The sequence below is a fragment of the Bipolaris zeicola genome, assembly GCF_000523435.1.
Source record: "Bipolaris zeicola 26-R-13 unplaced genomic scaffold scaffold_15, whole genome shotgun sequence".
Lineage (NCBI taxonomy): Eukaryota > Fungi > Ascomycota > Dothideomycetes > Pleosporales > Pleosporaceae > Bipolaris > Bipolaris zeicola.
The window spans coordinates 201693-229672 of record NW_006912064.1 but is presented as its reverse complement, the minus strand read 5'-3'; the positions used below and the strand labels follow the sequence as shown (position 1 = coordinate 229672).

The window sequence follows — 27980 nt, the reverse complement described above, 5'->3', positions numbered from 1 at the left end:
TAATCGAAGATTTTTTGGTTATCGGCGTCTCGTTTACGTTTGTATCAATGACTATTAAAGGACTCATGAGTGCCTCAGTAGTCTCTCATACCACACATCAGTATTCACTACTACACCACCTGGACGACATCCTCAGTTCTCCACTCACCTCTTTTGACACACACACACTCTTCGCCGTATATGATGTCCACTAGAGCAGCAATATATGGATCAGCGGCCTCAAAACGGGGCACCGCTTACCTTATCAAGTCCTTCCAGAGCTACAATGCCGGACTTCGACCCACCTTCATCGTGACCCAACACTTCAAGACTTCAAACGCTAGACGAAGCTTTTCTTCTTCGCCCAGTGGTGAAGCCAAGATCAAAGAGTTTTTTGAGAAGCATCCGACAGAGAAAGTTCGCAAAACGCAGGCAGCATGGCCACATCCAGGTACATACATTGAGCTTGTCTGACTCATCAGCCACTAACAACTCCCAGTATACACAGAAGAGCAGATGAACCAAGTCATCGTTGCTCACCGTGAAGCCAAGACCATGTCCGATAAAGTTGCTTTGATCGCCGTCAAGGTCCTACGCTGGGGTCTCGATAGGGTGACAGGATACAAGCACCCAAAGCCTGTGGATGTGGATGCGAAAGACCCAGTGGCAGCAAGAAAGCAGTTCGCCATGACGGAAGAGAAGTACTTGATTCGGAATGTCTTCTTAGAGAGCGTTGCAGGCGTTCCTGGCATGGTAGCCGGTATGCTACGCCACTTGCATTCTATGCGGAGGATGAAGCGAGACAATGGATGGTACGTATTATTGCGCAATAGGCATTGCACATTCACTAATGCACACTCTCCAGGATCGAGAGCCTACTAGAAGAAAGCTACAACGAGCGTATGCACCTGCTTGTGTTCCTGAAGATGCAACGCCCTGGACCCTTTATGCGCCTCATGGTACTTGGAGCACAAGGTGTATTTTGCAACGCCCTGTTCTTCGCCTACCTCCTAAGCCCTCGCACTGTCCACCGCTTCATTGGATACCTTGAAGAGGAGGCAGTCATCACATACACACGTCAGATCAAAGACCTTGACGAAGGCCGTCTTCCCAAATGGGAGAAGATGGAAGCACCCGAGATTGCGGTTGATTACTGGCAGATGCCAGAGGGTCACCGCACAATGCGCGATCTGCTTCTCTACAGTACGTGTGTTTTTATCGACATGTATTGCACAGCACGCTAACACCACCCCAGTCCGCGCAGATGAAAGCAAGCATCGAGAAGTCAACCACACCTTTGGTAACCTCGACCAGAAGGAGGATCCCAACCCCTACGTTAGCGAGTATCGGAATCCGGAAGTGCCACACCCAACAAAGGACCTTGCGCATCAAAAGCCAACCGGCTGGGAACGACACGAGGTCATCTAGGATTCCGTTTATCTTGTTCCTCTTGTATTACGCTGGGTATTTGTACTTCCCCTGTCTTTCACCTATACTCCTTTCAAAATGCATCCTTGGCGTTGGTGGAATTTGGATGCTATTATAAGATCGATAACCCTATTGTGTTGGGAGGTGTTTTGACATACGAGAACCATGTATTATTAGATTTGTGGGCGTTCTGGAGATTATTGGAAAGTTTCTTGTGGGCTGACCGGATCCTCATATGGGCGTATGACGGCCAATGAACTTTAGGTACCGGCTTATGTACACACGGTTCGACACAACTGGAATCACTCTATTCTGTACACAGTCTCGGTGCCATGCGACTCTACTAGGCTAGACCAGAAACCTTTCGAGGCTGGTAAACTTTGAATAGGACCGTTCGGATCGACAGTACGCACCCCCGTCGAGCGAGTGGTCCTGGGACGACTAAGCCAGGGCTTGCGACTACACTACTTACATTGTACAGGGGATTCACCGCTCGGCGGAAAGTTACTTTCCCTGCTTAGCTGTCTCAACCTCGAACCTCAACATAAGAGACTTGCAACAATGCTGTTTACTGGAGTTGAGGCGGAGATCTCTGACACTTGAGTGTGCCCAAAAGAAATTCACGCAGAGTTACTCGAGCTGCAGAGCACACCACGAGGCCGCATATCTGGATTGGATTGGCGATGGGTATGATACGATCTTAGTAGTACTGCTATGTGTCTTCTCGATCGATCAGCCTCATACGAGATTCACAGTTAACATGCAATCCTTGGTGCGCCGAGACGTCTGCTGATCTCCGCATTCCCGCAGCCAATATTATGCAGACTTGAGAAGCACAACCAAAGCCTCTGGCGATACTCGCTTTTGCGAGTCAATGTATAATGGCTACGCTCTGGAGTCGGATCGTGCCCAGCCGCAAAAGATAACGTCACATAGTTTGCAGCTTAGTAGACATTCAACAGCCGACACATGCCACCACCTGTGATAAGATGTGCTGACGGCAGAGCATAACACGGCTTTCGAGGAGATGGTTGCAGTGGCTGGTCTATCACTTCCCCGTACGCCGGGGCGGGGCTAACCCCGCACTCTCTGGCACTAGTGTTCACGCCAAGCTACACTCCCCTCAGCATGAGGCACAGGAAGTCCTGCACCCCACATCCGCATTCTTCCACGAGAGAGAGAAGTGCATCCAAAAGAGCGTCAGCGCGGCATGACCCCCGCAGACCAACGTGCGCCCAACAGAACCTACCGCAGGCGCATGGGAGCCAAGAGCCGTCATCCGGGTAGGACGGGGAAGCTTCAGGGAGCTCCAGGGAGCTCCAAACGGTGCGATGCAGTCAGCTACCATACTACTTCCTCCGAATCAACTCCTCACGATCCCCAGCAACTCGAGTTCGTGTAGATCATTGTTGGTCCGCGCCTCGTCTCGACTGCTTCGTTGCACGTGTCACTCGCTGCTAGTCAAGGACGTGTACATTGTCTCCTCTCCGAGGACCTGATACGCTGGAATTGGAAGCCTGAACGCGCCATCTTCACCACCCAGCTCCGGCTCCGCACAGCTTACATCTGACAGTGGGCCTGCACACGCAACCGAGCATTTCTCCTTACTAGATGTGATACTTCTCCGCACCCAGTTTACCAACATACGACCACTGCAGCATTCCCCCCGTCCGCTTTTGGCCTGTACCCCAGTCCCGGGAAACAGCTTTATCCTAGCTCTTTGGACCAATCATCATCTCCAGACCCACCCCTGTATATCGTCGGTACAACAACCATCCTTCTGCGGATCCGCAACTTTGTAGTCTCGCCTTTGTTTGAATGCCTTGGACAGGGGCCCATCATGCATTCCAGCAGAAGTTAGAATCTGTATGCCACCCCTGTTTGAGTGGGGAAGCTGGGGTAATGGTACATGATCCCTCGTCACAATGCATGCACCGTGTTACTATCCGGATGGACGGCTATTGAAAGTGCATAGTGACACAGCCTAGAGAGTGGGTCCTCGATGAACGTGGAGATTCTGGACATGCGGGGTTTGACAGTTTAAAGGGACGTCGTTTCTGCCTTTGTGAGATCTCTATCATGCCCAGTTGACTTGCTCACTGCGGTCAACTTGTAGCAAGTGTATACCGTTTCAATTACAGTTTGATATTTACTTGAACCATCAAAATGACGATTCCGGACGAGGTACGATGACCAAAGCACTAGCTTGCCGTAATGTCATCTCAATAACTGACAACTACAAGGTTGATATTATCGTTTGTGGTGGAGGATCATGCGGATGTGTCGTTGCTGGCCGGTTGGCCAATCTTGATCATAACCTCCAGGTCCTCTTGATTGAGGCTGGTGAAAATAATCTCAACAACCCATGGGTCTTCCGTCCGGGTATCTATCCCAGGAACATGAAGTTGGACAGCAAGACTGCTTCCTTCTACTACTCCAGACCTTCGGAATGGCTCGATGGACGCCGTGCTGTTGTACCCTGTGCGCACATCCTTGGAGGTGGATCCTCCATTAATTTCATGGTAAGATTATCATGATTAGACCAGATCAAGTGGTAGTATTAACACAATTCAGATGTACACTCGTGCCTCTGCTTCCGATTATGATGACTTCCAGGCCAAGGGCTGGACTACCAAGGAACTCCTTCCTCTCATGAAGAAGCATGAGACTTATCAGCGAGCCTGCAACAACCGCGACATTCACGGATTCGAGGGACCCATTAAGGTTTCTTTTGGTAACTACACATATCCTATCAAGGAAGACTTCCTTCGTGCCACCGAATCCCAGGGCATTCCCACCACCGATGATCTTCAAGATTTGGTCACCGGCCACGGTGCTGAGCACTGGCTCAAGTGGATCAACCGTGATACCGGACGTCGCTCTGACTCTGCTCACGGCTACATCCACAGCACCCGCGCCGTTCACCAGAACTTGCACTTGTTGACCAGCAACAAGGTTGAAAAGGTATGTAACTTCTCTCATGACGCTTTCATGCTGCTAATATTCTATCAAAGGTTATTCTCGAGGGTGACCGTGCTGTCGGCGTCAAGGTCGTCCCTACCAAGCCTGTTTCACCCGGACAGGTTAACTCCAGGACCATTCGCGCCCGCAAGCAGATTATTGTTTCCGGTGGTACCATGAGCTCACCACTCATCCTTCAGCGCTCCGGTATTGGTGACCCAGAGAAGCTCCGAAAGGCCGGCGTGAAGCCCCTGGTTGATCTTCCTGGTGTTGGTCTCAACTTCCAGGATCACTAGTAAGTCTACTTTCTGACGGCTGAAATGCAGTTTACCTGACATCATTATAGCCTGACTTTCGCGACATACCGCGCGAAGCCACATGTAGAGTCGTTTGACGACTTTGTTCGTGGTGACCCCAAGGTGCAAGAGCAAGTCTTCCAGCAATGGAACATCAACGGCACCGGACCACTCGCAACCAACGGCATTGAAGCTGGTGTGAAGATTCGACCAACTGAGGAAGAACTCAACATGATGGACAGCTGGCCATGCAAGGAGTTCCGCTCTGGCTGGGACTCTTACTTCAAGAACAAGCCCGACAAGCCAGTCATGCACTACTCGGTCATTGCTGGCTGGTTCGGTGACCACATGGTTATGCCACCAGGCAAGTTCTTCACGATGTTCCACTTCCTAGAATACCCCTTCTCTCGTGGATCTACGCACATTGTATCACCAAACCCATACGAGGCACCCGACTTCGACGCTGGCTTCATGAACGACAAGCGCGACATGGCCCCGATGGTCTGGGGATACATCAAGTCGCGTGAGACTGCTCGTCGCATGGAAGCCTACGCTGGAGAAGTCCAGTCCATGCACCCATTCTACGCCTATGACAGCCCTGCCCGCGCACGTGACATGGACCTCGCAACCACCAACGCATACGCCCTCCCCGGCAACCTCAGCGCTAACATCCAGCACGGATCCTGGACCCTCCCTGTGGAGAAGGGCCGCGCCCCCGAGCCTACCTTCTTGAACTCCAACCAGCAAGAAGTCTTTGAGGACCTACACTACACTAACGAGGACATCAAGCACGTTGAAGACTGGGTCAAGCGTACGTTCCCCTCCCACACCCACAATTAACACCTCAACACTCCCAAGTAACCAGTCTTTCATACTAACTATACTTACACAGGCCACGTCGAAACCACCTGGCACTCCCTCGGCACGTGTTCCATGGCCCCCAAGAACGGAAACTCAATCGTCAAGCACGGTGTCCTGGACGAGCGCCTCAACGTCCACGGCGTCAAGGGCCTCAAGGTCGCCGATCTCTCAATCTGCCCCGACAACGTCGGCTGCAACACGTACTCGACTGCGCTCCTCATCGGCGAGAAGTGCGCCGTGCTCACTGCTGAGGACCTGGGCTACAGCGGTAGCGCGCTCGACATGAAGGTGCCTAATTACCATGCCCCGAGGGAGATTGCTGGATTATCGCGCTTGTAATTGCGGATGCTGGGGCGCAAGGAGGGGGTGTATTTGTAGTGGATGCAATGGGCGGGTCAAGGTTGGACTGATGCGAAAAGAGGATAACTACAAATGCCATGTATATATGATTGAATGTGATCCTTTGTCTCTATCAATGTGCCACTTGTGCTTGTGAAGTTGTGGTGTTGAGCAGTGCTCTTGTGATGTACGTAAGCACCCTGGGGGGGTCTAACGTCTCTCATTGCTTGGCGAGAAATTATGTATGCTAAGAAAAGTAAGAGGTACTTTAGCTTTTAAATAGTAGAAGAGGCTATAAGAAGGTGAGAGTAAGGAATGTAGGGTAATAAGTGATGTTAATAGCAACGCTCCTAGGCATTGGGACAACTTACACCGCATATAACGATGTAGCCATGTGCTATCGCTACGATCCAATATTCCGAGCAGCTATGTCGACGGCTCGATGTTCAGCAAAAACAAGACTAAGAGGCGGACGCGAGCACACTCGGTATACTTAAGGGGGCACCCGGTGAAAAAAAAAACCCCCCAAGACTCACAGATAGCTTGTACTTTGTATCCATCACTACTAGCTACGATTTTGGTAGGGTGGTGGCCTGCGCTGAGTCTTGGGAATTTTGTCCACCGGATTGGAGGGGGAGAAGATTCTAGCTTTCTAGTAGTTGCGTTCGGGGTATTTCTTGTTCCATTGTTATTCAACTGCAGAGAATACAATAACAATGACATGGAGCTTGCCTCATCCACTGAAGCGATCCCGGCCCTGCTAGCCGGCCATAGCCGTTGATTGTCCGACACTGTATGCAGTGTACCGGAACAAAACCACATGGAGTAAATTTGTCTTGCTCTGCGCTGTACCTTCCTCGCCCCAGGTCATCGGCATGGCAGCTCGTGTTCGATTCCCATCGCGTGCCTTGCTCCATGTTTAAAGTTGCTTGCCTCTGGACCTCTTGGTCCCACCCACCCACAAAACCATAATGTTCGCTAAGCCACTGACATAGCTGCTTATAATATCGAAACCATATAGACCAAATAATAAGCGTAGTTCCGGACGTAAAACATGCATATATAGGCAGAGGGGTTAGTTCAGGAGGAATACGATCCGAGTAAAACAAGTATCCAACCAATAATAGAGCCAAAGTGAAAGTCACTGTGACCAAGTAAATACTGAAGGGGAATGTTTTGACAATCTGAACACCCCAGCGAGGATCCTGGATAGTCGAGACTGTGTGTGATCCGTCCCTGTGATGATGGATAATTACACGTCGTTTGGGAAGTTTCTCAGATTGCCTGCCTGTTGAAATAGGCTTAGGCACCAATGGGTTCCAAAAGTATCTTATGAAAAGACTGCGACGAAAACACTCTGCCCTCGCAGAATTTTCGTAGTACCCCCCGGCTTGTAAGCTAGTTCTTGAAGCTGTGGATGAGCATTCGAGCACCTCAAATGCATTCGTTGACGGGAATTTTATTAAGTTGGCTTCTTCGGGCCACCGAAGCCAATCCAGGCTGTAGTAACAGGTAGCTTTTGAACAGTGCTCTCGGATGAGGTCGAAAGCTTCTACGTCATTTGTGACAGAAGAGAAATCGATTTCCAGGACTTGAGTGTGATTGCCGCTAGTGATGCACAGATCGAGTATCATGAAAGACTCCGATTGTAGCCAAGAAGCGTCGTAATCATCGAGTTTCGCAAGAACTGATTGCAGGCTTAGTCTCTCGTCAGGCTTTTCGAGCAGTGTAGATGTGATGATGTCCTCCAGAGTAACGAGAAACCCGACCATGTCTGGTTGCTTAGTACCTTCATGAGTTTGGCGTAATTGTTTCAAGAGAGGGGGCACCTCCTTGAAGCTATAGGAGAAACCAACTTGGTATAGCTTTTCTAGCTGGAAGATACCCTGTTCGTTCTCCTGGCACAGCTCCCACCGCCTCGAGCTCAGGAGGGCATGGATCCATGAAATGCTGCAACCGAGTGAGAAAATGTTGGAATGATAAGTACTCGATGCTTGAGCTTTTTGTTCGGGGGCGAGATATTGCTCTGTGCCATTGAAAGTGGTATTCTCGGCTTCCACGTATCCTTTGCTTATTCCTAGATCCGCAATTACGACACGGACTTTGAGGTCCAGAGAAGCACCATCCGACTCATCGACGAGAAGAATATTGTCTGGTTTCAAATCTTTGTGTCGAATCTTATTGTTATGTAAATGCTCGAGCCCGAGAACGCATTCCCGAACGATACTCGGCCAAGGGTCAAGACTGTGGGGTTTGTACCATGAGCAATGTCGGCTCATGCCATCGCGAGAATTTGCTATATCTTCAAGTAGTTTTTGTAGTGATGCTTGCGCCCACGGTTGGGTCACAAGAAATGTTCTGTCCGTCCACCCTTCTTGCTCAATTACGTATACCTCTTTCAGCTGGAGTACGTTTGGGTGTTGACAAAGCCGAAGGTGTTCGATCTCTTTGTGCAGCTGACGCCGGGCTCTTCTGTCTCCGATATATATTTCTTTAATTGCGAAAGTCTCAACCTTGCGTCGAAGTCCGCGCGATGGCAACGTTCTAGTTGCTTTGAACACGGTAGCCTGGCCTCCACGTAAATCCGGTTGTTCTTCATCCTTTCTGTATGACACGAGCGCTCGTGTTGCGTAGGACGCTATAGTTTTCTGTACCACCTCTTCTACTATTTCATCATATCAACTCTCGAAGATGTTTATTTGTAGATGCACTTGACATACTGTTCTCTGGACCGTGTTCAGTCACTTTGGGGCCGTGACGGCGGAGGCTGGTTGCCATACTACTGCTCTTTGTTGTTCAAAATATAGTGTTGAAGAAGGTACGTTCCAGTTGTTGGAGGTTAAAGAAAAGTTTCGGTACAGCTATCGATAGAATGCTTAGCTTGAAGGTAGCAATAGTTTCCAGCTGGTGCTTGCCTCATTGATCAGTAGGCTCAGCCGCTCGAGGACTGATCATGTAAACAGGAGACGCGTTTGTGTAACCTATTACTACTTAAGGAATTTTGGTCTGTGCTTTTGTGCCGCTTGCTCACGACTAATATGGTGTTTCTCGCTACGTAGTGAGGGACGTTACTACTGTGCAGCAAACGTTTTTTATTACTCCAAAAGTACATGAGCGTCTTCACAAGGGTATATTGTGCATCTCTCTCTTCCCTCATCCATTCCTAACCACATGACCCAAGGCCTATCTCCCAACCCCCCCTATACTCACTTCGCAAACCCCTTCGGCCCCGCCCACTCCCCCTTAACATGATACCTGCCATACACCCAAGGGAAGAACTCCTTCTTCAACCAATAAAACGCCTTCCTAGGCACTCCCTGATCCGCTCCCAACACCCTCCCAAACGTCTCCTTAGGCACACCGCCGTACTTAAACTCCGCAAGCAGCACCTCCTTCTGCCCCGTAAGCAGCGGGCATGACGTGTACCCATCATACTCGGCTTCTAGCTGCTTCCCTTGCATGTGGTTGAGCAGGTTGGACACGAGGACGGGTGCTTCGGCGGTGATGGCTGCGACGGTTTTGCTGGTGGGGAGTGAGGAGGCGTCGCCGATGGACCAGACGTTGGGGTATTTGGTGTGCTGGGTTGTGCTGTCTGAGACGGCGACGTAGCCGGCTTCGTTTGCCAAGGGGCTGTTTTTGACAAAGGACCAGGGCACGTTTTTGGGGGCGACGTGCAGGAAGTCGAAATGGCGTTTGACGGGGTCTTGGTTGGGTACGTTGAAGGTGGCGGTGTTGCCGGAGATGGAGGTTAGGTCGTGTTGGAAGAGGCCTTGGACGCCGCGTTCTACACGGAGCTTTTCGAGGGTTTGGCTGTATCTGTCGGGGGGGTGTTAGCATCGAAACGGGCGTGTAAGGTCGAGGCTGGGAGCTTTTCTCGAAACGTACTTGTCTACACCGAACATTTTTGGCAAGCCAGTTGCAAAGGCAATGTTTATTGGAGATTCGCTGGAAGATGTAGGGTGGTACAGCCCAGCGTTCTTCCAGTAATCCAACGCAAGCCACATGATCTTTTGGGGTGCACCCGCACACTTGACTACACCCGCTGGCTGGGTGAATACCGCATCACCCTTTTTGAACTTCTGGATATTGCTATATGCCTTGTCACAGTATGCATAATCGTAAATAGTGGAAACCATTGATTCCTTCTCTTCAAGCGCTTCTTTCAGACCGGGGACAGCTCCGTAATCCAGCGTGATTCCAGGTACGACGACAAGTTGCTCATATCCGATTTTATCCCCGGTACCGGTAGTGATGTAGTTTTGCTCTGGGTTTAGGCTTCCTACGGCTGTATTGTAGAACTTGAATTTGGGGTTGATCAAGTCCTTTAGTGGGCGACGGAGCTCTTCTTTCTTCTTCAGACCACCACCAACAAGGGTCCAGCCGGGTTGGTAGTGATGCCATTCCGCGGGATCAACAATGGCAATGTCGTCTTGGGCAAAATTTCCTTTTCGAAGCAGTTGGTGGGAGAGAGCAATGCCAGCTGAGCCACCGCCAATCACGACAATTTTGTGATTGCGGGTAGCTGTCTGCACTGGTGCGACTGTTGCAAGATTCCGAATGGAGGATGGTACCGCATGACTGGACTTGACAAGGGAGCGCGATGCCACTGATTTGGAAATACGAGTGCAGAACATGGTTGGCGTGTTACTCTAATCCTCTTCCCTGTGGGTCTTTCTGCTTGGTTAGAAAGGAAAAATGATCGTAATGACAGACGGGGGGTGAGGTTCAGATCAAGTGGTCCCATTCAGCTGGACTGATTACAGACTTTGATGTGGGTCACCCATTGAGGCTAGGGAGATGGCCAATAAGGAGAGCCACTAGCGGATCACGACATCGGTCCTAAAATATCAGCTTACACAGAACATAGAGTACGTAAGAAGATATAGCAGTCAACGGAGTCACAAATGAGTGGAGAGAGTTATTTTTATCTTGACCAGAAAATACAATCGATGTCAGAAATATGAACTGAATCTAATTTGCACAGCAAATATCTAAATGCCTATCATACTTGATCGTAGAACCTTCGTTACGAATAACTAGAGATAGAAAGAAGCATATCAAGTCATTTCCACTCATTAGCATAATATTAGTTGATAGATCGTCCCACACTGAAATCCCCAGTTTTTCCTTTTTCCAAGTTGTTATACTTCGCTGCTCATCTACTCTCAGATGGAAAAGTTTGTCATGCCAGACGGAGTGTCCCACAACGCATCCCACGAAAAATCAAATGCGTTGGGATCTAAGATATCCGACAGCAGGAAAGAAGCGTCATCAAAGTTAGGCATCGTATGCATTTCAGTACCATTGCCATTTGCAACAACGCTCGCAGGCTCTGTTTCCGATGGTTGTGGTACCTCTCTTGCATTTAGCGAGGCAATCTTTGATACCGGATCAGCGCACCGTTCTAGACAGTAATTTGCAATATCCCAGTCAAAGTTGTCCCGCGCATGCTGAATGTGCGCAATGACGCGTTCAAGGCGCGTGACAGACGTATTTCGTATCTCGGAATCCTGCGTCTCGACGGTGCAGCGAAGTGATACCGTGATGGCATGTACCAAGAGGTGAGTTGCGTATGGCAACCAAAAGTCCAGAAACTGGGTTTCACCCATAGCAAGTATGAAGTCGAGAACAGCTGAAGATGCAATGCGTAATTGGTCCATGCGATTTCGGCCAATGCTGCCATCACCATCGAGAACTGCTGCGCGGAAGATTACACGGGCAAGAACGAGTCTGATTGAGAGAAATGAGAGCCAAAGCATAGCTGTTCCTGGGCGATTTGGTAGAGGAAGCCATTCCGGAAGTTGTGCTTCCAAGTCGTTCAATTCTAGTTTGAAGCGGTCAATTTCCCGGGAAAGCTGTAACCGGTCTGGATTGATCTGATAAACAAAAGGCAAGATTTCCGCGAGTAATTCGGTCAGGCCACACAAATATATGAAACAAGTAGTAGCTTGCTTCTGCTGTAGGCTGGCCCTATTTCCGATGAGTGATGTGACAGTTGGCCGCGGAACGTCGTAGTAGCCTTTCGAAACGTAAGGGGGCGCGCCATATGCCACACTAGACCATTGGTCGGTGATGAGAACGCACCACCACAGCCGTATTCGGAGTGACTTTTCGTTTTCTGTAATTGACCATTTTGAAGGATCTCTATGAAGACCGAAAGTTTGTGCCAAGGATACAGTCCGTCCACAGAGAGTGATGTTGCCGATGATGGAAACCGAAGGACGGCCGACTTGGTCGAGCACCGCGGCCTGTATGGTTGACATTCCCGGGCTAAGGAAGTCTTCCAGGGTCGCGGAAATGGCCTTGTTCCAAACATAATATGAATTTGGTTTGGGATGCATCTTGAGTGTATCTGATTTGGCCCAATGTGCCGATGCAAGTGCATAGATGACGCACATGAGATTGTTTGGCACTTTGGCGTATTGGTCCGTTCGTAACGTTTCGCACATCTCGTCATCTAGAATGGGGAGATGATAGTGGATCTCGCTGAAGTAGAGTTCGACGACTTCCCGCCTGAAGGGTCCCATGATCTGTTCCACAATCTCCACTTGCTCTCTTCCACAGCCGCTGTTGGGTGGTAGACCAGTTCGGAACCTCGGCACCGTAAGGTACACGACCGGGTCTTTAGCATCGTGCAACAACGTCTGGTAGTTGGAGTGCTCAGTCTCACCGCCGGCTTTTCGATGTTGCGAAATATGGCGATTGAAGATATCGATGTCCTCCGCAAAATGTGGCGCAAGCATGATGGATGCCGAGGGATTATTAACATTTTTATGTAAGATTGGGGCCGAGCGAGGCCTAGATGGCCCTTCCTCCGGCTCACTGTGTCGGCGTCGCTTCGAAGGCCTTTTATCTGAGCCTTCTTCGGTAGGAGAACTCGTGCTGGAGCCCTCGACATATTGACACTTAAGTCGTCTTTCTCGACACGATAGACATGGTTCTCCAGGAATATCGATATGACAGCGGATTTTTCTCGAACGACATCTTGTACATGCTGGTACTTTGTGCGAACGGTATGGCCTGTTTTGAATAGGAGTTGTGCGGGCCATGTGTTCGAGACGCGACGCCTTTCCTGAAATTAAACTCGGAATCCTGATCCTCTAATAGACGCCAGCGTGCTGTAGCAGTGCGAGTCGCCCCGGCGACCTGACAGGGTAAGTTTCGCGATCGCAGCGAAAGTTTTGAATTGTTGCTATGGCGTGCGATTACTGGGTTTTCCTGCTTCCATGTGAATTCGAGATCTCGGGATGTTGGGATGCGAAGAAGATGCGGATTGTCAACTAGGCGCTAGTAGGTAGCTGGCCCCACTTATCCTGTGCCAAAGCTCTCAAGATTTTCCCCACCAACTATCAGTCAGCCTCTAGTAGCACCTCGCATACGTACACCGCTCGAACGCTCCACCAAACCACCTTGTGTGACCCGTAGAAAAAATATTTCGAGACGACTGCTCCGCTTTCTTGAACCATGGGGTCACTGTCTTTCATACAGGGTTTTGACTCGGCCATCATCAGAGGTTCCATTGGGTTGAGATGTTATGCCGTTATCTACACCGCTGCACGTCTATTGTAAGGGACTCCCGTATCATACACCCGAAATGCAAATGACACATCTTGTTGGTCTGGTGAGCGTTTTCAATATACGAAGTAAAGTGGCAACCTGACCTGCGAGTCTTCTCCCGCATCAACGCAATGTCCGACAATCTAGCAAGCAACGGCCATGTTGGGGCTTGGTACATTGTACATGAACTGCTCACGTGTTATGGAATAGTCGAGGGTTGTGCTGAAGATATGTCTGGGACCAACCATACATTCAAATGATTGCAAGCAGATCAGCGGATATCTTGGGGATTGAGCGCATGAGCCTCAACAGCGTTACAAGCAAGAAAAAAACTGTGCTCATATTGCCCCAGAGGTTCATGATGGTGACTCATGGGGAAAACCAGTCCCGTGTGGCCAAAAGAATGCCTTCCGCCAGAATTGAACTGACGACCTCGTCATTACTAGTGACGCGCTCTACCACTGAGCTAGGAAGGCTCGATATGTTTTTGATGACTAATCCTCAAAGTTAATCATTTATAGCGAGAGAGTTTTTTTTGAATTGGAGTAGCCTTGTCGCGTGGTGCAGGTTTTTCTCAGCCCCACAGCATTGGCTGATTATTATCTTCGCCCCCAAGCGCCACTGGGCCTGGCTGAAGTAGCGTTGACCTCTGTACGCATGTTACTTCAGAAGCTAGCATAGAACACCAGGTTATAGCCGGAAGCACGCTCTTCTCAGCCTCGTGCTCGGAATAATGGAGTGGGCACTGTTGAGGTATGTTTTGTTTGTTTGTTGTGGACATGGGTGCTGCTCGTGGTGGCTCCAACGGCCACTAGACATCCTTGCTATATGTGATTGCTTCTGATACCCCGCGTGCGCTCATGGAGCAATGTGATGTGGACAGTACCCTGTACATTTGTACATGGTTCAATAGAGCAGAGCACGCGAGCGCAGCCACTGTCGCAAGCATACAGCCTGGCATTAGCCTCGGGTGTGGCATTGCGGCGCTGGCATGCCGCTTTGATGACGAGCGAAATTACGACGTGCCGGGGGCCAGCCTAAGAAAGCAGCCAGTATGTGCCATGGAGCCGCACGGTAATTACGAGCTGGCAGGTCCTGGGATCCTCTTACCGCGCTGCTCCGCGAGCACGCCATGCCGCCGGCGGGTATTGAGAGAAGGAGAAGGCGCAGTATGCATCAGCCACGTCATAGTACGACAAAGAATGGGGCCAGCGCGAGACCGTAGAGCGAACTTTGTTGCTGTGCGTAGCTATTTGCTGATAGTTGATGGTTGATAAGGGGTGTAGGGCGGCCCATCTGCAGACCAGGGCGGGCGACGAGCGTCAAGATGGGCTGGAAATTAGATGGGGTGGCCAATCAGGGGCCGCGGGTACCTGGCGCTAGACGCAGGCTAATGTCTGTTCAGGAAAGATGAACAGGTGGCACGGGCCAACGTCCACGGTTCGGCCTGGCAAGGCACCCCCCGGCGTTTCGAGCGTGGCTGCATGGTCGCTCTTGCCCTGTGTGTGTCTCTCTCTCTGCCGCGCTGCTACTACTTTCTTTCCTTCTTCGCCGGCCCCTTCGCTCGCTCACCCTCACGCCGCCTCTTAATTCCCTTGACGACATCACGTACTCCTGCGGCCGGGTTGTCGTCTTGTCCTTCGTTCCCCCAGCGCTGCCTGCTGCATTTCGCTCTTTTACACAAGCCTACAACTTACCCTCTTTTCTGTATAGTGCCTAGTCCACCTAAACATAAACAACACCAGTCTTTACCCCCCGCCACGTCGTACCTAATCCGCCTTCACTGCTTGCAAACACCACGCCGCACATTCAATACAAGAGCCGGTTCCTGTGAAGCGATATTTGGACCTGGTCCCATAACCTCCTAATCGCCTGTACGCCATGATCCACGACATGGCCTACCAGCACGCCCACGCGCATCTCATGCGCCGACAACGTCAAGGACCCGTCGAGATTGTCACCGAGATCGTAATTGCTACCGAGGGAGGCGACGACGTCCCTGAGCCCACCCAGAAGCCAATTGCCCTCCCTCCACCTGCCACCCGTGCTCGCGAGAGTACCACCGCTGCCCAGAACGATGACGAGCCCGAGGAGACAGCTAGGCCCACAAGAAGACCATCCTCTACTCAGGACTCGAACGACGATGACCAGCCTGCACGCCAAACCAGCCAGCCGTCCCGCCAGACCGATCAGCCATCTCGCCAGACCGACCAGCCATCGAGCTCGACCAAGACAGCGTCCACCCTGATGCTCGCAACAAAGTCTCCCGAACCAAGCCCAGCTTCATCTGCTGCAGGCCTCATCTCTGCTACTGCCGCCATTTCTGCCACAGCTTCCTCCACTGCTGCCCCCGGCTCCGACAGTGGCATGTCTACTGGCGCAATGGCTGGTCTCGCCCTCGGTATCCTTGTCGTCATCTGCGCTATCCTGACCGGAATCCTCCTTGTATACCGCCGTAAGAAGAAGCAGATGGCTGCTGCTGCTGCCGCAGAGAATGAGAAGACTGAGATGCGAAGCGCACCTCCTCCACCACCACCTCAGGTCATGGCCGCTGCCGCCCCAGCTGTTAGCATTCGTTCTGCCCACAGCGCTGAGACTGCGCCCCGTTTGAGCCTTCGCCCTGTTACTCAGTTCGACCCCAGCTTCGAGCAGCGCAAGAGTGCAGCAAACTTGCTCAACACTGGTGGTGCTGCTGGAGCCGCTAAAGCCCAGAGCCTCTCACCTTCGGCAGCTGCTGAGCGCCCAACGAGTGCCTGGGAGCGTCCTGGAGCATCCAACGCTCCTGCTGCTAACCCTTTCAAAGATCCTGACACGCCATCTGGTCCCCCACCTAGCAACCCCTTCGGAAACAAGGCTGCTGTCGATACTCAACAAGCCTCCATTCCGGATTCGCCTCCTAATGCCTCCCCACTGAACTCTGCCATGCACTCGTCAAGACCCAGCGCCAATTTTGCTGATCCCGCTGCAGCAATCGCTGCCGCTGATGCTGCCCCTGTCGCTGTTGCTGTGACTGCAGCCAAGTCAATTCCTCCTCCTACTTCTCAAGCCCCTACAGCCGAGCTCCCCGCCCCTCCGACAGCCAGTGCCAACTCCACAAACGCTCCGCTCAGTCCCCCAGCTACCGAAAGTCTCCCTGCGTCTCCTGGTCCCGCGCCCACTGGTCCTCCTCCTATCGCTGGCGCCGCTGTTGGTAGCGCCCCTCAGAGCCCGGCCCTCGCTCCTGGTTCCAACAACGTACATCGTGTCCAACTTGACTTTAAGCCTTCTATGCAAGATGAACTTGAACTTCGCGCCGGCCAACTCGTTCGCATGCTCCATGAATACGATGATGGATGGGTAAGCAGTCATCTTTACTTTGTCAGAATCAACCCGCTAATCATCCCTAGGCCCTCTGTATCCGTATGGACCGTTCTCAGCAAGGTGTCGTTCCTCGTACATGTCTGTCCAAGCACCCTGTCAAGCCCCGTCAAGGCCCTCCCCCAGGTAACATGCGCGGCCCTCCTATCCGCCCGCCCATGGGTCCAGCTGGTGGACCTCAGCCACGTCCTCTTTCGCCCGCTATGAACTCCCAAAGTCCTCGTCCCATGAGCCCCGGCCCTCGTCAAATGCAGCCTAACGGCAACGGTCCTCAACAAGGACCCCCTCGTGGTCGTGCCAATAGCAATGCTCCCCAGCAAGGTCCTCCTCGCGGCCGTGCCAACAGCAACGCACCTTTTGCTGGCCCGCAACGTTCCATGTCCCCCGGTCCTTACGGCGGCGGACCCCAGATGGGACCTCCACCTCAGATTGGTGGTCGTCAACGATCCAACTCGGCAGGTGGAGCTGGTAACCCACGACGTGGCCCAGCTCCCGGTCCTAGTCCTTTTAACCCCAACGCCCCAGCTCCTACCGGCCCTCTTCCCATTCCTGATCGGAAGCCGGTTCCTGGTATGGCGCTGTAAGCCGTTGAGCCGTCAGAGTCAGGTGTCTTTTTTTATGAGGAACGTTTCAGCGGGCTCTTGTTCTGATTTTCTTTTGTTTCCTCGATCTGAGATTGTATGCCTCTAGATCTGTGGCTATGTGTCTTGCTTGCTTAGCTTCTCTTCTTCATGCCTGCTTTGTCTCATTGACTCCTCTCTTTCTCTCATAATCTCTCATTCTCTTGCATGAAAGTTTAGCGAGTTTTACGAGGGGGAGATTGGGGCAAGCAGCGGCTACTTTTGCCTCTTTGCTTGCCATGTTTATACCCCCACCGAAGCCTCGTGTCAAACGCCCTTGCTACGAGGTATGTAGTGAGGGCCGGAAGCAGGCGAGGTCGAGTTTATTTTAGAAAAGAGGTCGAATAATGTCTTGAAGATATTTGTAGTTTTTTCTTGGTTAAAACCTGTCCGCTGGGAAGGGGGTTTCGTCTCGGATCAGGCTGGATTAGTACATAACCCTTTTTTTCTTTGCCTTCCCCCACCCCTTCCCGCCTCCAGCATTTTCAGCCACGGGGCGTCGGCACAAAGTTTGCTTGTGCCCGACCCCTTAGTGTATGCTGCTGGAGCAAAGTCTGGATTAGATAAGAGGGGAGGGCATTCAGGAATGAAAATGAAATACATCACATATTATTCGCCTCGGAGAAGTTAGGAAATCCCCCTCCGCACGCAGCATGTCGCATGTTTGAAGCAAACGCAATGTGAAATCCTCCTCCCACTCATAACACCAAGCGAAAGAGGTTCCATGCACTCATACTTTGCCCAAAACAGTGGGTTGAGTGTAATCAAATCGTAACTCGATACATTTCCGCCCCCCCCCCAATATATCTCCCATATCCCCGGTACCATCATCATCATCTCTCTTTGCTCAATACCCCATTTGCCAAGTAAAAGGTAATCACACTCTACCAATCATCTTGAAACGGGACTTACCCCCCCCCCCCCCATGTTCATATCGGGGGCGGGAATGAGCCCGGATGAGATGTTCTCCCGGGACCCGAAGGTATTCGAAGCCACTTGGAGATGATGTGGGAGTGGATTTGTAATTAGCCTTTTAGTGCCTGCGATAGGGTTTGTGGGTGCTAGGGTTAGGGAGGGTAAGGTGTGGGGTGAAGGTAAGAGTAGGAAGGAAGGAAGATAGTTGAGACTCGAGTTGGAATCTGGGGGGGGGGGGGGAAGAAAGATGGGAAAGGAATGTGTAGAGATTATGATATACTGTTATACTAGACTAGATTACAACTATAGTTGTTGAAGAATACAGAATCAACAATACTCACATGTTAATCATTACTGCGCTCTAACTTGCACCCGCCCTAACCGCCTGCTCGCTCTTTTCCTCCACCATAACCCCGCCATCACTGCTCGCCGCACTCTCCCTACTCTTCGATCTACTTCCTAAAACAGCCGGCGGGCTCAAGCTGCGCAGTCGCTCAATGGGGATTCTACCCTGTAGGCGACTTGCAGCCGTGGGATCCAGTTCCGCCAGCGCAACGGGCGTGGCTATGCTGAGCAGCTCGCCTATAGCTCCCAAGTCCTTGTCAAGCGGGTAGGAAGACATTGTGTCCGAAGACGGTGGGACGTTGGGTTGAGCGGTATGAGGAGCGTTGGTGAGTGGCGGATGCTGCGGGAGAGGCATAACGGATAGTTCATCGAGCCAACGCCGCGTAAGCCAACGCTTCGTTCTGGACCAGGCCCCAAATTCCTCGCTGGCGGGATCGTAGTCTTTGCCTAGCTTTGTCTTGTCTTTGCCGAACCAGCGGGTGATGAGGCGCCATTTTACGCTGCCCCACCAGCCCACGGGCACGACATCGTCGCGTGGGCCGCGGCGGGTCCAGAGGGTTGAGTGGTCAGTGGCGAGTTCGTGGTAGAGGGCTTCGTAGACACCGCGGCGAATGGGGTTTTGGCGCTGGCTGGCGAGGCTGTGCTTGACGCCGTACCAGAGGATGAGGACGGTGAGGAGGACGGGGAAGGAGACGATGAACCACCATTTTATGTCGGGCATGGACTCAAAGGTTGAGACGTTCATACCGAAAAAGCCAACTGTAAAGGTGAGGGGGAGGAATCTATGAGGTGGTGAGTATCGGGAACTTGACAAAGGATGGAGAGGGTGCAAGACTTACATGAATGTGATCCAGCTCAGGCGCCACATGCTGAGCCCTAGTTGGAGAGAGTGCCGAGCATCTCTGATTCCGACGCTCTTATACATTAGATCCGACAAAGACGATGTCGGTAGTATGATGTCTCTTTCCCATCGCCCAGTCAACTTTTCAATCTCCTCTGGCATGGAGCCTAGCCAGGCCTGGCCAAGTAATTCTTTGGGGTTGGTGCCAGAGAGGTCATGCAAATGACTGACCATTTCCTTGACGATGTCAAGGTGGATGTATATCAGACGCTCGACTTTGAGCCACTGCGCACTGTTTTTCCAGAGCTCAGGGGCTCGCGACTCATCCGCAGGATTCTCGTAAACTGAAAACAAAGCTTGTTAGTAAAGCCGAATGCATAGTAGCAGAGCTTACTTCTAGAAAATCAAACTTACTCTTGTCTTCCAGAATCCCTACATGGGTTTCACACAACCCCATAAACTTTTGCCAATTATACGACAGCGCTTTGAAGATGTCCTGCAGTATGAAATCCATACACTCGGCCGTCAAATTCTCCTCATTATCTGTAGGCAGATAAAAAGACAAACGTCTCCATCTCGATTCTATCTCTTGCCTTGCACCAACAAGAGTATCTTTGACGGAGCCAGTGATCGAGTTCTCAAACAGGATAATCGTATTCCCATTGTCCAGGGATCTGAGTTTGGGAATGTACTTATCCGGGTGTTCGTTAGCATCAACGTTACCATAGCTTTTCTTCAGCCGCATGTACTCGTCCCATGCCTCTTCATCATATGGATTCGGTATGTCAGGGTCGACAGCCTGCCCAGGCGTGCCGTCACTCAATTGGACATAGACACTCAGCCGTTGCACATAAACGTCGAAGCCGTATCTTGGCTGGTCCTCCTCATCGTAGTGATTGAGTTCCATAATAGACTTGTTGCTGCCGGGGAAAGGCAAGCGTATATACCTGTCGTACGGCTTCAGATAATCAGCGCCAAACGCAGCACGTGATATGCCTCGCCATGGGTCACGTGAGGTGCGAAAAGTGCGGCCATTGAGCACAGGTTTACCACCACGCTGCTGTGGCTTCTCGTAACGCGCCCAGCGTCCAAAATTTGTGCCTATCAGATCATCATTGGCGTCGATGTTAAACTTCCGGAGAAGGAAACGCGTCGCCCAACTGGCATTTTGCACGTGGATGACGCGTAGAGCTGCCTGGCCGGCAAGATCCTCTTTACGGTAGAAGCGGCGTAGGCTATCAATGTCGCAGAATTCCTGAGCTACGATTTTCCTTCTGCCGTCTGAATGTTCTTTGGCAACGTAATCTATGAGCAGTACGCGGCCTTGCTGCCAGCTATCCTTGGTCCACGGTTGGCGCCATTCGAGGTTGGGACTGTGCTTACGGCGGTGGCCAAAGGTGGCTCTCCGAGTTCCCTGTGGCTGTGTTTGAGAATCTCCGAGGTTGACAGGTTCGCGCGCAGACGTATAAGCTCGTGGCACTATTTCAACGGTCAGCAGTCAGTCTGAGCAGCGATTCGTGCTTCTTCTCAGCGCAACACCTAAGCCGAAAAACATTGTGATGTGACCAAGGGCCAATAAATCTTCAAGCAGATTTGCAAAGACACTGGAAAACTCCTGTTTTCCCTACTTCTCTTATTGGAACAACTTACAATCCATATCGTCCAGCTCAGGACTCGGCAGCGGTTCTTCGTCTGTCGACGTATCCTGCACAGCGATGCGCGAGGGCAAAGGTGGGGAAGGTGGCTTCGAGCCCAAAGCTCTCGACTCGGACATACTGTACCAGAAGCTTCCGTCGGTCACTTGAGGTTGCAGCGGCTTGGCTTACTTGGACCTCATTCAAGGATCCCTAGCGAAAGGTGGATTGTACGACAACGATGCAGTGCAGTGGGAGGACAGCATCAAAGGTGGCATGGAGCGGCTTCTGTAACGGAACAGTACAGTGGCTGTGTCACAGATATCGCAGGAGCACTTGTCAGTCGCCATTATGTGCGCGCATGACTGTGTTATGTTGTGTGGAAGTTGTGGCTGACCCCTTCGCCTTCGCAGGTAGTAAGGCTGACCAGCAGGAGCAGTCTCCACTCTGCAGCTAGGACCGCACCGCATGTGAGCCTTGCTGGCCCCACTACTAGGCGTCCAGTCCAATATGCGGTTTGCTTGGATTACGAGATTGAGGCTATTGGGTAACATCATGTGCCACTTGTTACCGATGTCATCAAATACAGGCTTACAGTAGAGTATGAATGTAGCATCAAAGTGATGATTATATAATATTGAATATCAGATGACGGTATGTACTTCTGGTCTGTACATATGTTTATGCTACCAAACGCCTTCCTGTACATTGCCATTACTGTACTGAGTACTGAACGCTCCAAATTACAATGCTATCTTCCCCCACGCGTGAGCTATTATATCTAACGAGTAGAAAGCGCTGAGTCGGTGGTGATCCTAAAGGACCGAGTGAAGGTATAAAAACAACAGGTGGGTAGTATAGAGTCATGACATCGTGTCGGGTTGATGCAGCGCCAATAGTGCGCAGAATGGGTATTAGCAAAGAGACAAGGTAAAAAGCAAAGTCGGTAACTAAGGTTTTGATCCACTCAAAGGCGGATGACAAGAGAATGACAAGCGAATGCATAAAAGCATAATCTCAGTGGTTATAATCATTTGCACTGGCGACTGCGCTCATGTATCTCTTCGTCACTGAGCGCAGCCAGCCAGAGACATTTGCTGAGAATGTGAGGTTCGGCCTTGAACGTATACTTGGAGCTGGCCTCGAGTAGGCGCAGGAGGTTCTTGACAATAGTGGCGGCCGTGTGATGACGGTCAAAGTTGACGAGGCGTTCGCCGTCGACAGGCGGTGCATCGATGAATGCGGGCTTTTGCGCGTTGTAGATGAGGTCGCGAGTGTAAACGCCTGTTGATGGTTAGTTAGCTTTGATCCTATTAATGTCATAAGCGTACTGACCAATGAATGGAATGCAGCCATCCTCGACAGAGGCTGTCTCCATCTCGAGTCGCAGGTTATGGAAGTTCTTCATTGGCTGGACCAGAGCCTCCAGCTCGGTCATAACCAGCATCTCAGCCGCAGGGACCAAAGCCCAGGTCTTTTTGAGACTCGAAATGTCGTTGGATATCAAGGCTATCGCGATTTGATACATAGTGGCGTAATTGCGATATCGTCTGGCGTGGTTGGCGATGTGAATGAACTTGGTGATACATTGGGCGCGTTCGTAGATGTTCTCGGTAAGCAAACACTCGGATACAACCCACTTGACAACAAGATTGAAGCGTGCAATAACAACGTCAACTCCCCTGGCTTCCTCGGTTCGTAGGTATTGCACCCAGTCACGGATCTGTGGTGAGGATTGCTTCCAACGCAGTTCGATAAGCTCTTTCCAGTCAATCTCATCTAATGCATCCTTTTCGACAATGGTGAATTGCTGTGCGAGAAGGTCCGAGTCGTATGCCATGACAAAAGGCAAATGAGTGGTTGGTTCCGGAGGGTCGGCAGGGACGGTTTGTGGCTCAGCTGGAGAACTGGCTGGTCGCTCAGGCTGTAGATTCCCTTGTTGGTTGGAAAGTGAGACTGTGGGTGTAAGACCAGGCGTCGGGAGACCTTCATCAAACACTGTAGAATTGGGCAAAGAATCGTGCAGCTGAGGAGCCGTGGGAGGAGGCGTAGGCGGATGGCGCATGGGGTGGGTTGGCAAGTTGCCTGGCACACCCTCTGGAGTTTCTTGTTGACCATCCAGAAAATGTGCAGCAGATGTGGAGAAACCATCACTGAGGTCTTCATCGTCATTCATCAGGAAAGATTCGCGGACATAGGAATGTGCAGGCAGGGTTTCGCCAGCGGGTATCCGCCTCATGCTGTCCGTCTCCTCGATGTATTCAATAGATGAATTCATTGACGAAGACGTACCAGGTGGCCGGGCAGCTTGCAACGGAAAAGCGCCAACTTGCAGAGGCGAAGGTTTAGCCGAAGATGCGATCGAATCTAGCGTTTGCCCTCGTTGTAGACTTGGCATCTCACTAAGATGTCGGTCGAGAAGGGGTATGGAAGAGTACGAGTCGGTTGATTCACCAACGGAGGTGACTGGTGGCACACGGCCATTAAAGTTTTCGGCCGATAGCCGATACATGCCTTGACCGTCAGTTTCAGGAGGAGCCAGCGGGCGATGGAAGACGTCATCAGTTGCAAGGTAGTTGTCGTGCTCGGAAGTATCAAGACGAGAACTCTGACCGAAGCTCTGCGTTGCACGGTGATGTTGTGCGAAATCAATCGTAGTTCTTTGCGAGGGTATGCTTGGCGACTTCTTCTCGTATCGCCCCTCCAACTTCATTAACGCTGACTCGACTCCACCTTCATCGTCGGTATCATCGGGCAGGGCAGCAAGTTTTGCTACTTCGGCCTCAAAGGACGGCCTGAGGTTGGGTTGGGATGAGTGTGTATCCACTAAGGAGATTGGCTTTCTTGGAGTTTCCGCTTCGGGTGGTCCCTGAACCTCATGAGACAATTCAGGGTCTGAATCGATAAAACGGTCAGCGCGTAGGATAACAGAATTAGTGATTGAGTGTGTGTGATTTGACACGGAGCCGGTAGAGTACGGTCGCTGTACCTGTTCGAGATCGTGCACATTGTCCGCAGCACGGAGGTCGCCACCTGGTCGTCGGCGAAGCTGTCGTGTTGGTACAGCTGCTTCGACTGTCGGCTGACGATCGAGAAAGAAGGGATCGTTATCAGATGACATGGTCTGGAATGTAGCCACACTTGCGGGACCTCGTCGTCTACTCAGCACGCTGTTGTAAGAGGCATGGCGCCGAAGAGAGCCTGCACGTGCTAACGAATTCTTGACTGAGCCCTTGCGCCGGAAAGAATGCATCCCTTCTGGACCTGCGGACATGGACCGTCTCTCCCTCGCATTAGACTGTCTAGTAGGAGTACGTGAGCGGCGGTACTCTTCTGTGGCAGTGTGGGGGTCTGGATCGTCATAAACATGAGAGTGTTGTATCGAGTTGGCGTCATCGGCTTGGGATGCATCATTTGATATGCCTCGTTGGTGACTGTCCAGCTTTGCCGTTACCTTGTCGAGTTCAGTGGGCAAGGCGCCTGTAGTGGGTAGAGGTGGCGCCCCGGTATCATCAATGATGACAATCGATTTGCTGCCGCTAGTGATGTTGCTGTGCACGCGAGGGTCCGGTTTACGGTGTGGCTGCTGATGGTCGTTCTGGGTTGGAGTTTCACGTCCATCAAACTCGAATTCGAAACCGTTAAGACTAGGAGCGTCGCCATTATCGAGGTCTTGCCCCTCGCTTTGCAGTTGCTCTTCTACCGCTCTTCGAAAACTTTCAGCTACTGTAGCTGCTAGAACATCGACACGCATCTGAGGCCGCGGTCGAGTAGTATGTCGTTTCTGTACTCCCCCTGACATCGAGACGGCTGGGGCGGCACCTGGATTCGAGGATCGCCCATAAGGTGGCTGTCGCTGCTGCAAAGATCCGCTCAAATGGGAACCTACGCTCACTTGCTGACGAGTGCTCAGAGCACGTCGTACACTGCCCAAGATTTTCTTCATGCCTGGTGAGTTGGCCTGTCCTGGTCTTTGGAGTTCGCTTACGTCGAGGTCTTCGGACTCATGGAAATGGCGAGATGGCGCGGTTCGTAGAGTTTTGACTTGGAAGTACGGAGTGGTTGGCTGGATGAGCCCGCCGCGCACAAGAGTGCCGGGCATGTTGGCTACAGCAGAAATGGTGTAATCAGCCGGTGCATTTTTAGGTAAGGACAATGGGGCCCTGCTGTCTCTGAGGGCGTCAGAGAAACTGCCGCTACGCTTGTGGGCTCTGGCTGGACGTTGGCTGTTCTTCATAGACACTGGTTGCTGCGGGCTGCCTGCTAAACGAGCCGTGGCAGTAGAAGGAGGATTGACTGCTGGTACAGGGTGTGGATACAGAGGCAGTTCGACATTTTGGTCGTGTTTGTTTACCCCCCGCTTTGGGATTGAGCAGGATAAAACGTGCATGCTCCGCTCACTTGCGGGAGATAGTGGCACCTGAGCACTTTCATTGTCCTGTGATGGTAGAAAGGGAGTGCTCATTGAGTTTTGAGGTGTATGGCGAGATCTTTGCGCCCAGTCCATGTACCGACTAGCAAAGTGATCGCTTGGGTTTGATCCAATCGTCTCCTTGGTGTCGCGTACAGCAGCCCGCGGAGGTGTACTGGGCATGGGCTGGATAACAGGGGGTTCTTCAAACAACATTTGCGATCCCTCATCGGTACCACCTGGGAGTAATGGATCGTCTGCATAATTGCGGCCCACAGGGTCATTGGTTTCCCAATATAATGCACAAGTACGTCTCCAGCACTTCTTCAGCTCGCCTACAATGTTGATATCTCCTCCGCCTCCGTCTTTGCGGGCACGCAGATCACTGTACAGGCTGTTGACAAGGTCGCAGAAAATGACTCGTAGGCGGTAGAGTGGCATGAAGTCATCGACAAAGTAATTGAGTATCCAGTGACGAAGGGCTACGAATGTGCGCACGCGGACAATGCGACCAAAGTCATCCTGGCGGTCGACAGCCCATCGCAACCGGGCAATGAGGTATGCGACTAGATCGCGGGAGCACAGGAAGGCACGGAAGGTAAGAAAGAAATCGGACAGCAACTCGTAATCGAGGAAACTTGGCGAGGTGATGTGAGCGACTAGTCGGGAAGGCGTGGCTGCAAGGATGTCGCCCTTAGCATTGAAGCGTACCACGGCCCTGTCGTCGGGGTTCAGGGTAAGCGCGTCGTAAAGGCGGGGACCAATTGGAAAGTGTGATACACGAGCAGAAGATGGGCCTGAGAGGGGAATAGGCGGGCGGTCCATGGTAGCGCGAAAGCGATGGGGTACTGGCGAATAGGCATCTGAACGAGTGCGAGACGACAGGAACGATTGTCTGGCGCTGTGCTGGGTGACGAGGAGGGAATTGGCAAAGTCCTCGGTGCCCGAGGTTCCTGTGTAAATTGAGCTGCGCAAATCGACTGTCCCGCGTGTGCTGAAACGCGGAGTGCCCAAGCGGTAATGCGGAATGGGCACCTGCAGCATGGGGAAAGAGGAAGTGTCGGCCGTCTTGGGCCGAACATGCCCCGGGCGTTCGATGACGACCTTGAAGGTGCCTGGCTCGTTGGTGAGGGAAGCGGGGATATGGTCGTCGGCAATGGAGAAGGAATGGGAGCGCGTGTGTGCGGAGTGGGGGTGGTAAGGGCTGTTGTTTTGGTGGTTGTAGTTGTGGTGGTAATGGTGCGAGTAGTGGGCAGCGACTTCGTCTTCGCTCAGACCTGGTAGCGGTGGTGAGGGCTCCGACTGGGGAGATGAAGAGCCGTAGAAGCCATGGTCGAGGTCATCGCTCAGCGGGCGCAGCGTGTCGCGAGTGGCGCTGTCGGGGGGAGTCTGGGGCGGGAAGACGAAGGCATCTGGTTGCGGGCGGCCTCGCTGGTTGCCAGGGCGCGCCACGGGCCTGTGAATAGAGAGTCAGCGCGATTAGCAGTAAGTAGTAGCAATTGTCGTCGTCGTCGTCGTCGTCGTCATTGTTGCCATTGTGGTTGTGATTAATGTCATGTCACTATGGGCGGTGGTCTGTGTCTGTGGATACTGCGTGTATTACGGGCTGCGTACCTCAGGTAGATGACGCCGTTGTGGACATTGGCCACCGTGTAGGAGCGGCCAGCAGCGGTCGAGTTGCTGGTGGTGGTGTCAATGGTGGCATTGCTGGTGCCGCGCGCCCGTGTCCTGCTCTTGAGTTGTTCGCGCGAGTCCTTGACCCGTCGCAGGCGGCGCGAGTCGTCTGCGCGCCGTTTGGCATTTTCTGAGGCCGCACCGGGGGTGGCAGCAGCAGTGGCGGCGGCGGGCAGGACGTCGCGTTTCGCAGTGTGAACGGGCGAGCACGGTGCAGCGATGTCACTATTGTTCTGAGGCAGGGCGGGTAGGGCCATTGTCCTCCATAGTCGGCCTGGACGCGGCGAGGAGCATGTGTAGAACAAACAAGACGAGGTCAGGAGAAGGCGATGGGCATGGCTGTCGACGGGTGACGCACAGAGGGCAGAGGAAGATGAGTGAATTTGGCCGGACACGACGAGCAATACATGGACGAGCCAGGGCTCTCAGGGCTGACCATTACCCGGCCAGACGCCAGACGCCATCACACACACCAAAGCGCCCATTCACCATGCAGCGCCCGCCCTCGCCCTCGCCCTCGCTCTCACCCTACCCTGGCCCTGCCTGGCCCTGCCGTTCCTCTCGGATCACTCCGCTGCCCCCGCTGCCCATCCGGACGTAAGTAAGGAAGTAGTGTACATAATCCTCTGCGCGTCCGTGTACATGTACGCATCTACATACATACCTGCTACCCACCCGCTACCGTCTACTACTTGGATACATACACAGGCATGCGTACTATGGCTTCGCCGTGTATACCACGGCCAGGCACTGCGCATACCA

At 52.2% G+C, this 27980-nt stretch overlaps 10 protein-coding genes across 10 annotated transcripts; 4 read left to right on the top strand and 6 right to left on the bottom strand.

Annotated features, from left to right (window-relative positions):
- Window positions 1-183: 183 nt before the first annotated feature.
- On the top strand, window positions 184-1407 carry COCCADRAFT_1780 (uncharacterized protein; the record flags this gene model as incomplete). The annotated part of the gene is made up of 4 exons (XM_007710148.1): window positions 184-430; window positions 479-791; window positions 845-1182; window positions 1235-1407. The coding sequence occupies 4 exons, from the start codon at window positions 184-186 to the stop codon at window positions 1405-1407; spliced, it is 1071 nt and encodes a 356-aa protein (XP_007708338.1).
- A 2166-nt stretch (window positions 1408-3573) lies between these two features.
- COCCADRAFT_85893 (GMC oxidoreductase) lies at window positions 3574-5864 on the top strand (the record flags this gene model as incomplete). Its single annotated transcript, XM_007710213.1, has 6 exons — window positions 3574-3591; window positions 3651-3929; window positions 3982-4371; window positions 4422-4663; window positions 4715-5475; window positions 5557-5864. The coding sequence occupies 6 exons, from the start codon at window positions 3574-3576 to the stop codon at window positions 5862-5864; spliced, it is 1998 nt and encodes a 665-aa protein (XP_007708403.1).
- A 692-nt stretch (window positions 5865-6556) lies between these two features.
- COCCADRAFT_85819 (uncharacterized protein) lies at window positions 6557-6829 on the bottom strand (the record flags this gene model as incomplete). Its single annotated transcript, XM_007710212.1, has 1 exon — window positions 6557-6829. A coding segment is annotated over one exon (273 nt), but the record flags the coding sequence as incomplete, so codon positions are not given.
- Window positions 6830-7298: 469 nt separating this feature from the next.
- Window positions 7299-8642, bottom strand: COCCADRAFT_1778 (uncharacterized protein; the record flags this gene model as incomplete). The annotated part of the gene is made up of 3 exons (XM_007710147.1): window positions 7299-7364; window positions 7421-8529; window positions 8585-8642. 3 exons carry the CDS (start codon window positions 8640-8642, stop codon window positions 7299-7301), a joined length of 1233 nt encoding a protein of 410 aa, XP_007708337.1.
- A 428-nt stretch (window positions 8643-9070) lies between these two features.
- Window positions 9071-10498, bottom strand: COCCADRAFT_85909 (uncharacterized protein; the record flags this gene model as incomplete). Its single annotated transcript, XM_007710211.1, has 2 exons — window positions 9071-9680; window positions 9750-10498. The coding sequence occupies 2 exons, from the start codon at window positions 10496-10498 to the stop codon at window positions 9071-9073; spliced, it is 1359 nt and encodes a 452-aa protein (XP_007708401.1).
- Window positions 10499-11029: 531 nt separating this feature from the next.
- Window positions 11030-12607, bottom strand: COCCADRAFT_1776 (uncharacterized protein; the record flags this gene model as incomplete). Its single annotated transcript, XM_007710146.1, has 1 exon — window positions 11030-12607. The coding sequence occupies one exon, from the start codon at window positions 12605-12607 to the stop codon at window positions 11030-11032; it is 1578 nt and encodes a 525-aa protein (XP_007708336.1).
- A 1547-nt stretch (window positions 12608-14154) lies between these two features.
- COCCADRAFT_23076 (uncharacterized protein) lies at window positions 14155-14804 on the top strand (the record flags this gene model as incomplete). The annotated part of the gene is made up of 3 exons (XM_007710158.1): window positions 14155-14174; window positions 14335-14611; window positions 14685-14804. The coding sequence occupies 3 exons, from the start codon at window positions 14155-14157 to the stop codon at window positions 14802-14804; spliced, it is 417 nt and encodes a 138-aa protein (XP_007708348.1).
- Window positions 14805-15302: 498 nt separating this feature from the next.
- Window positions 15303-17362, top strand: COCCADRAFT_1775 (uncharacterized protein; the record flags this gene model as incomplete). Its single annotated transcript, XM_007710145.1, has 2 exons — window positions 15303-16757; window positions 16808-17362. The coding sequence occupies 2 exons, from the start codon at window positions 15303-15305 to the stop codon at window positions 17360-17362; spliced, it is 2010 nt and encodes a 669-aa protein (XP_007708335.1).
- A 1312-nt stretch (window positions 17363-18674) lies between these two features.
- On the bottom strand, window positions 18675-21273 carry COCCADRAFT_1774 (uncharacterized protein; the record flags this gene model as incomplete). Its single annotated transcript, XM_007710144.1, has 4 exons — window positions 18675-19440; window positions 19498-19843; window positions 19914-20978; window positions 21150-21273. 4 exons carry the CDS (start codon window positions 21271-21273, stop codon window positions 18675-18677), a joined length of 2301 nt encoding a protein of 766 aa, XP_007708334.1.
- An 890-nt stretch (window positions 21274-22163) lies between these two features.
- On the bottom strand, window positions 22164-27475 carry COCCADRAFT_85758 (uncharacterized protein; the record flags this gene model as incomplete). The annotated part of the gene is made up of 3 exons (XM_007710210.1): window positions 22164-22417; window positions 22469-27000; window positions 27159-27475. 3 exons carry the CDS (start codon window positions 27473-27475, stop codon window positions 22164-22166), a joined length of 5103 nt encoding a protein of 1700 aa, XP_007708400.1.
- Between the last annotated feature and the right edge of the window lie 505 nt (window positions 27476-27980).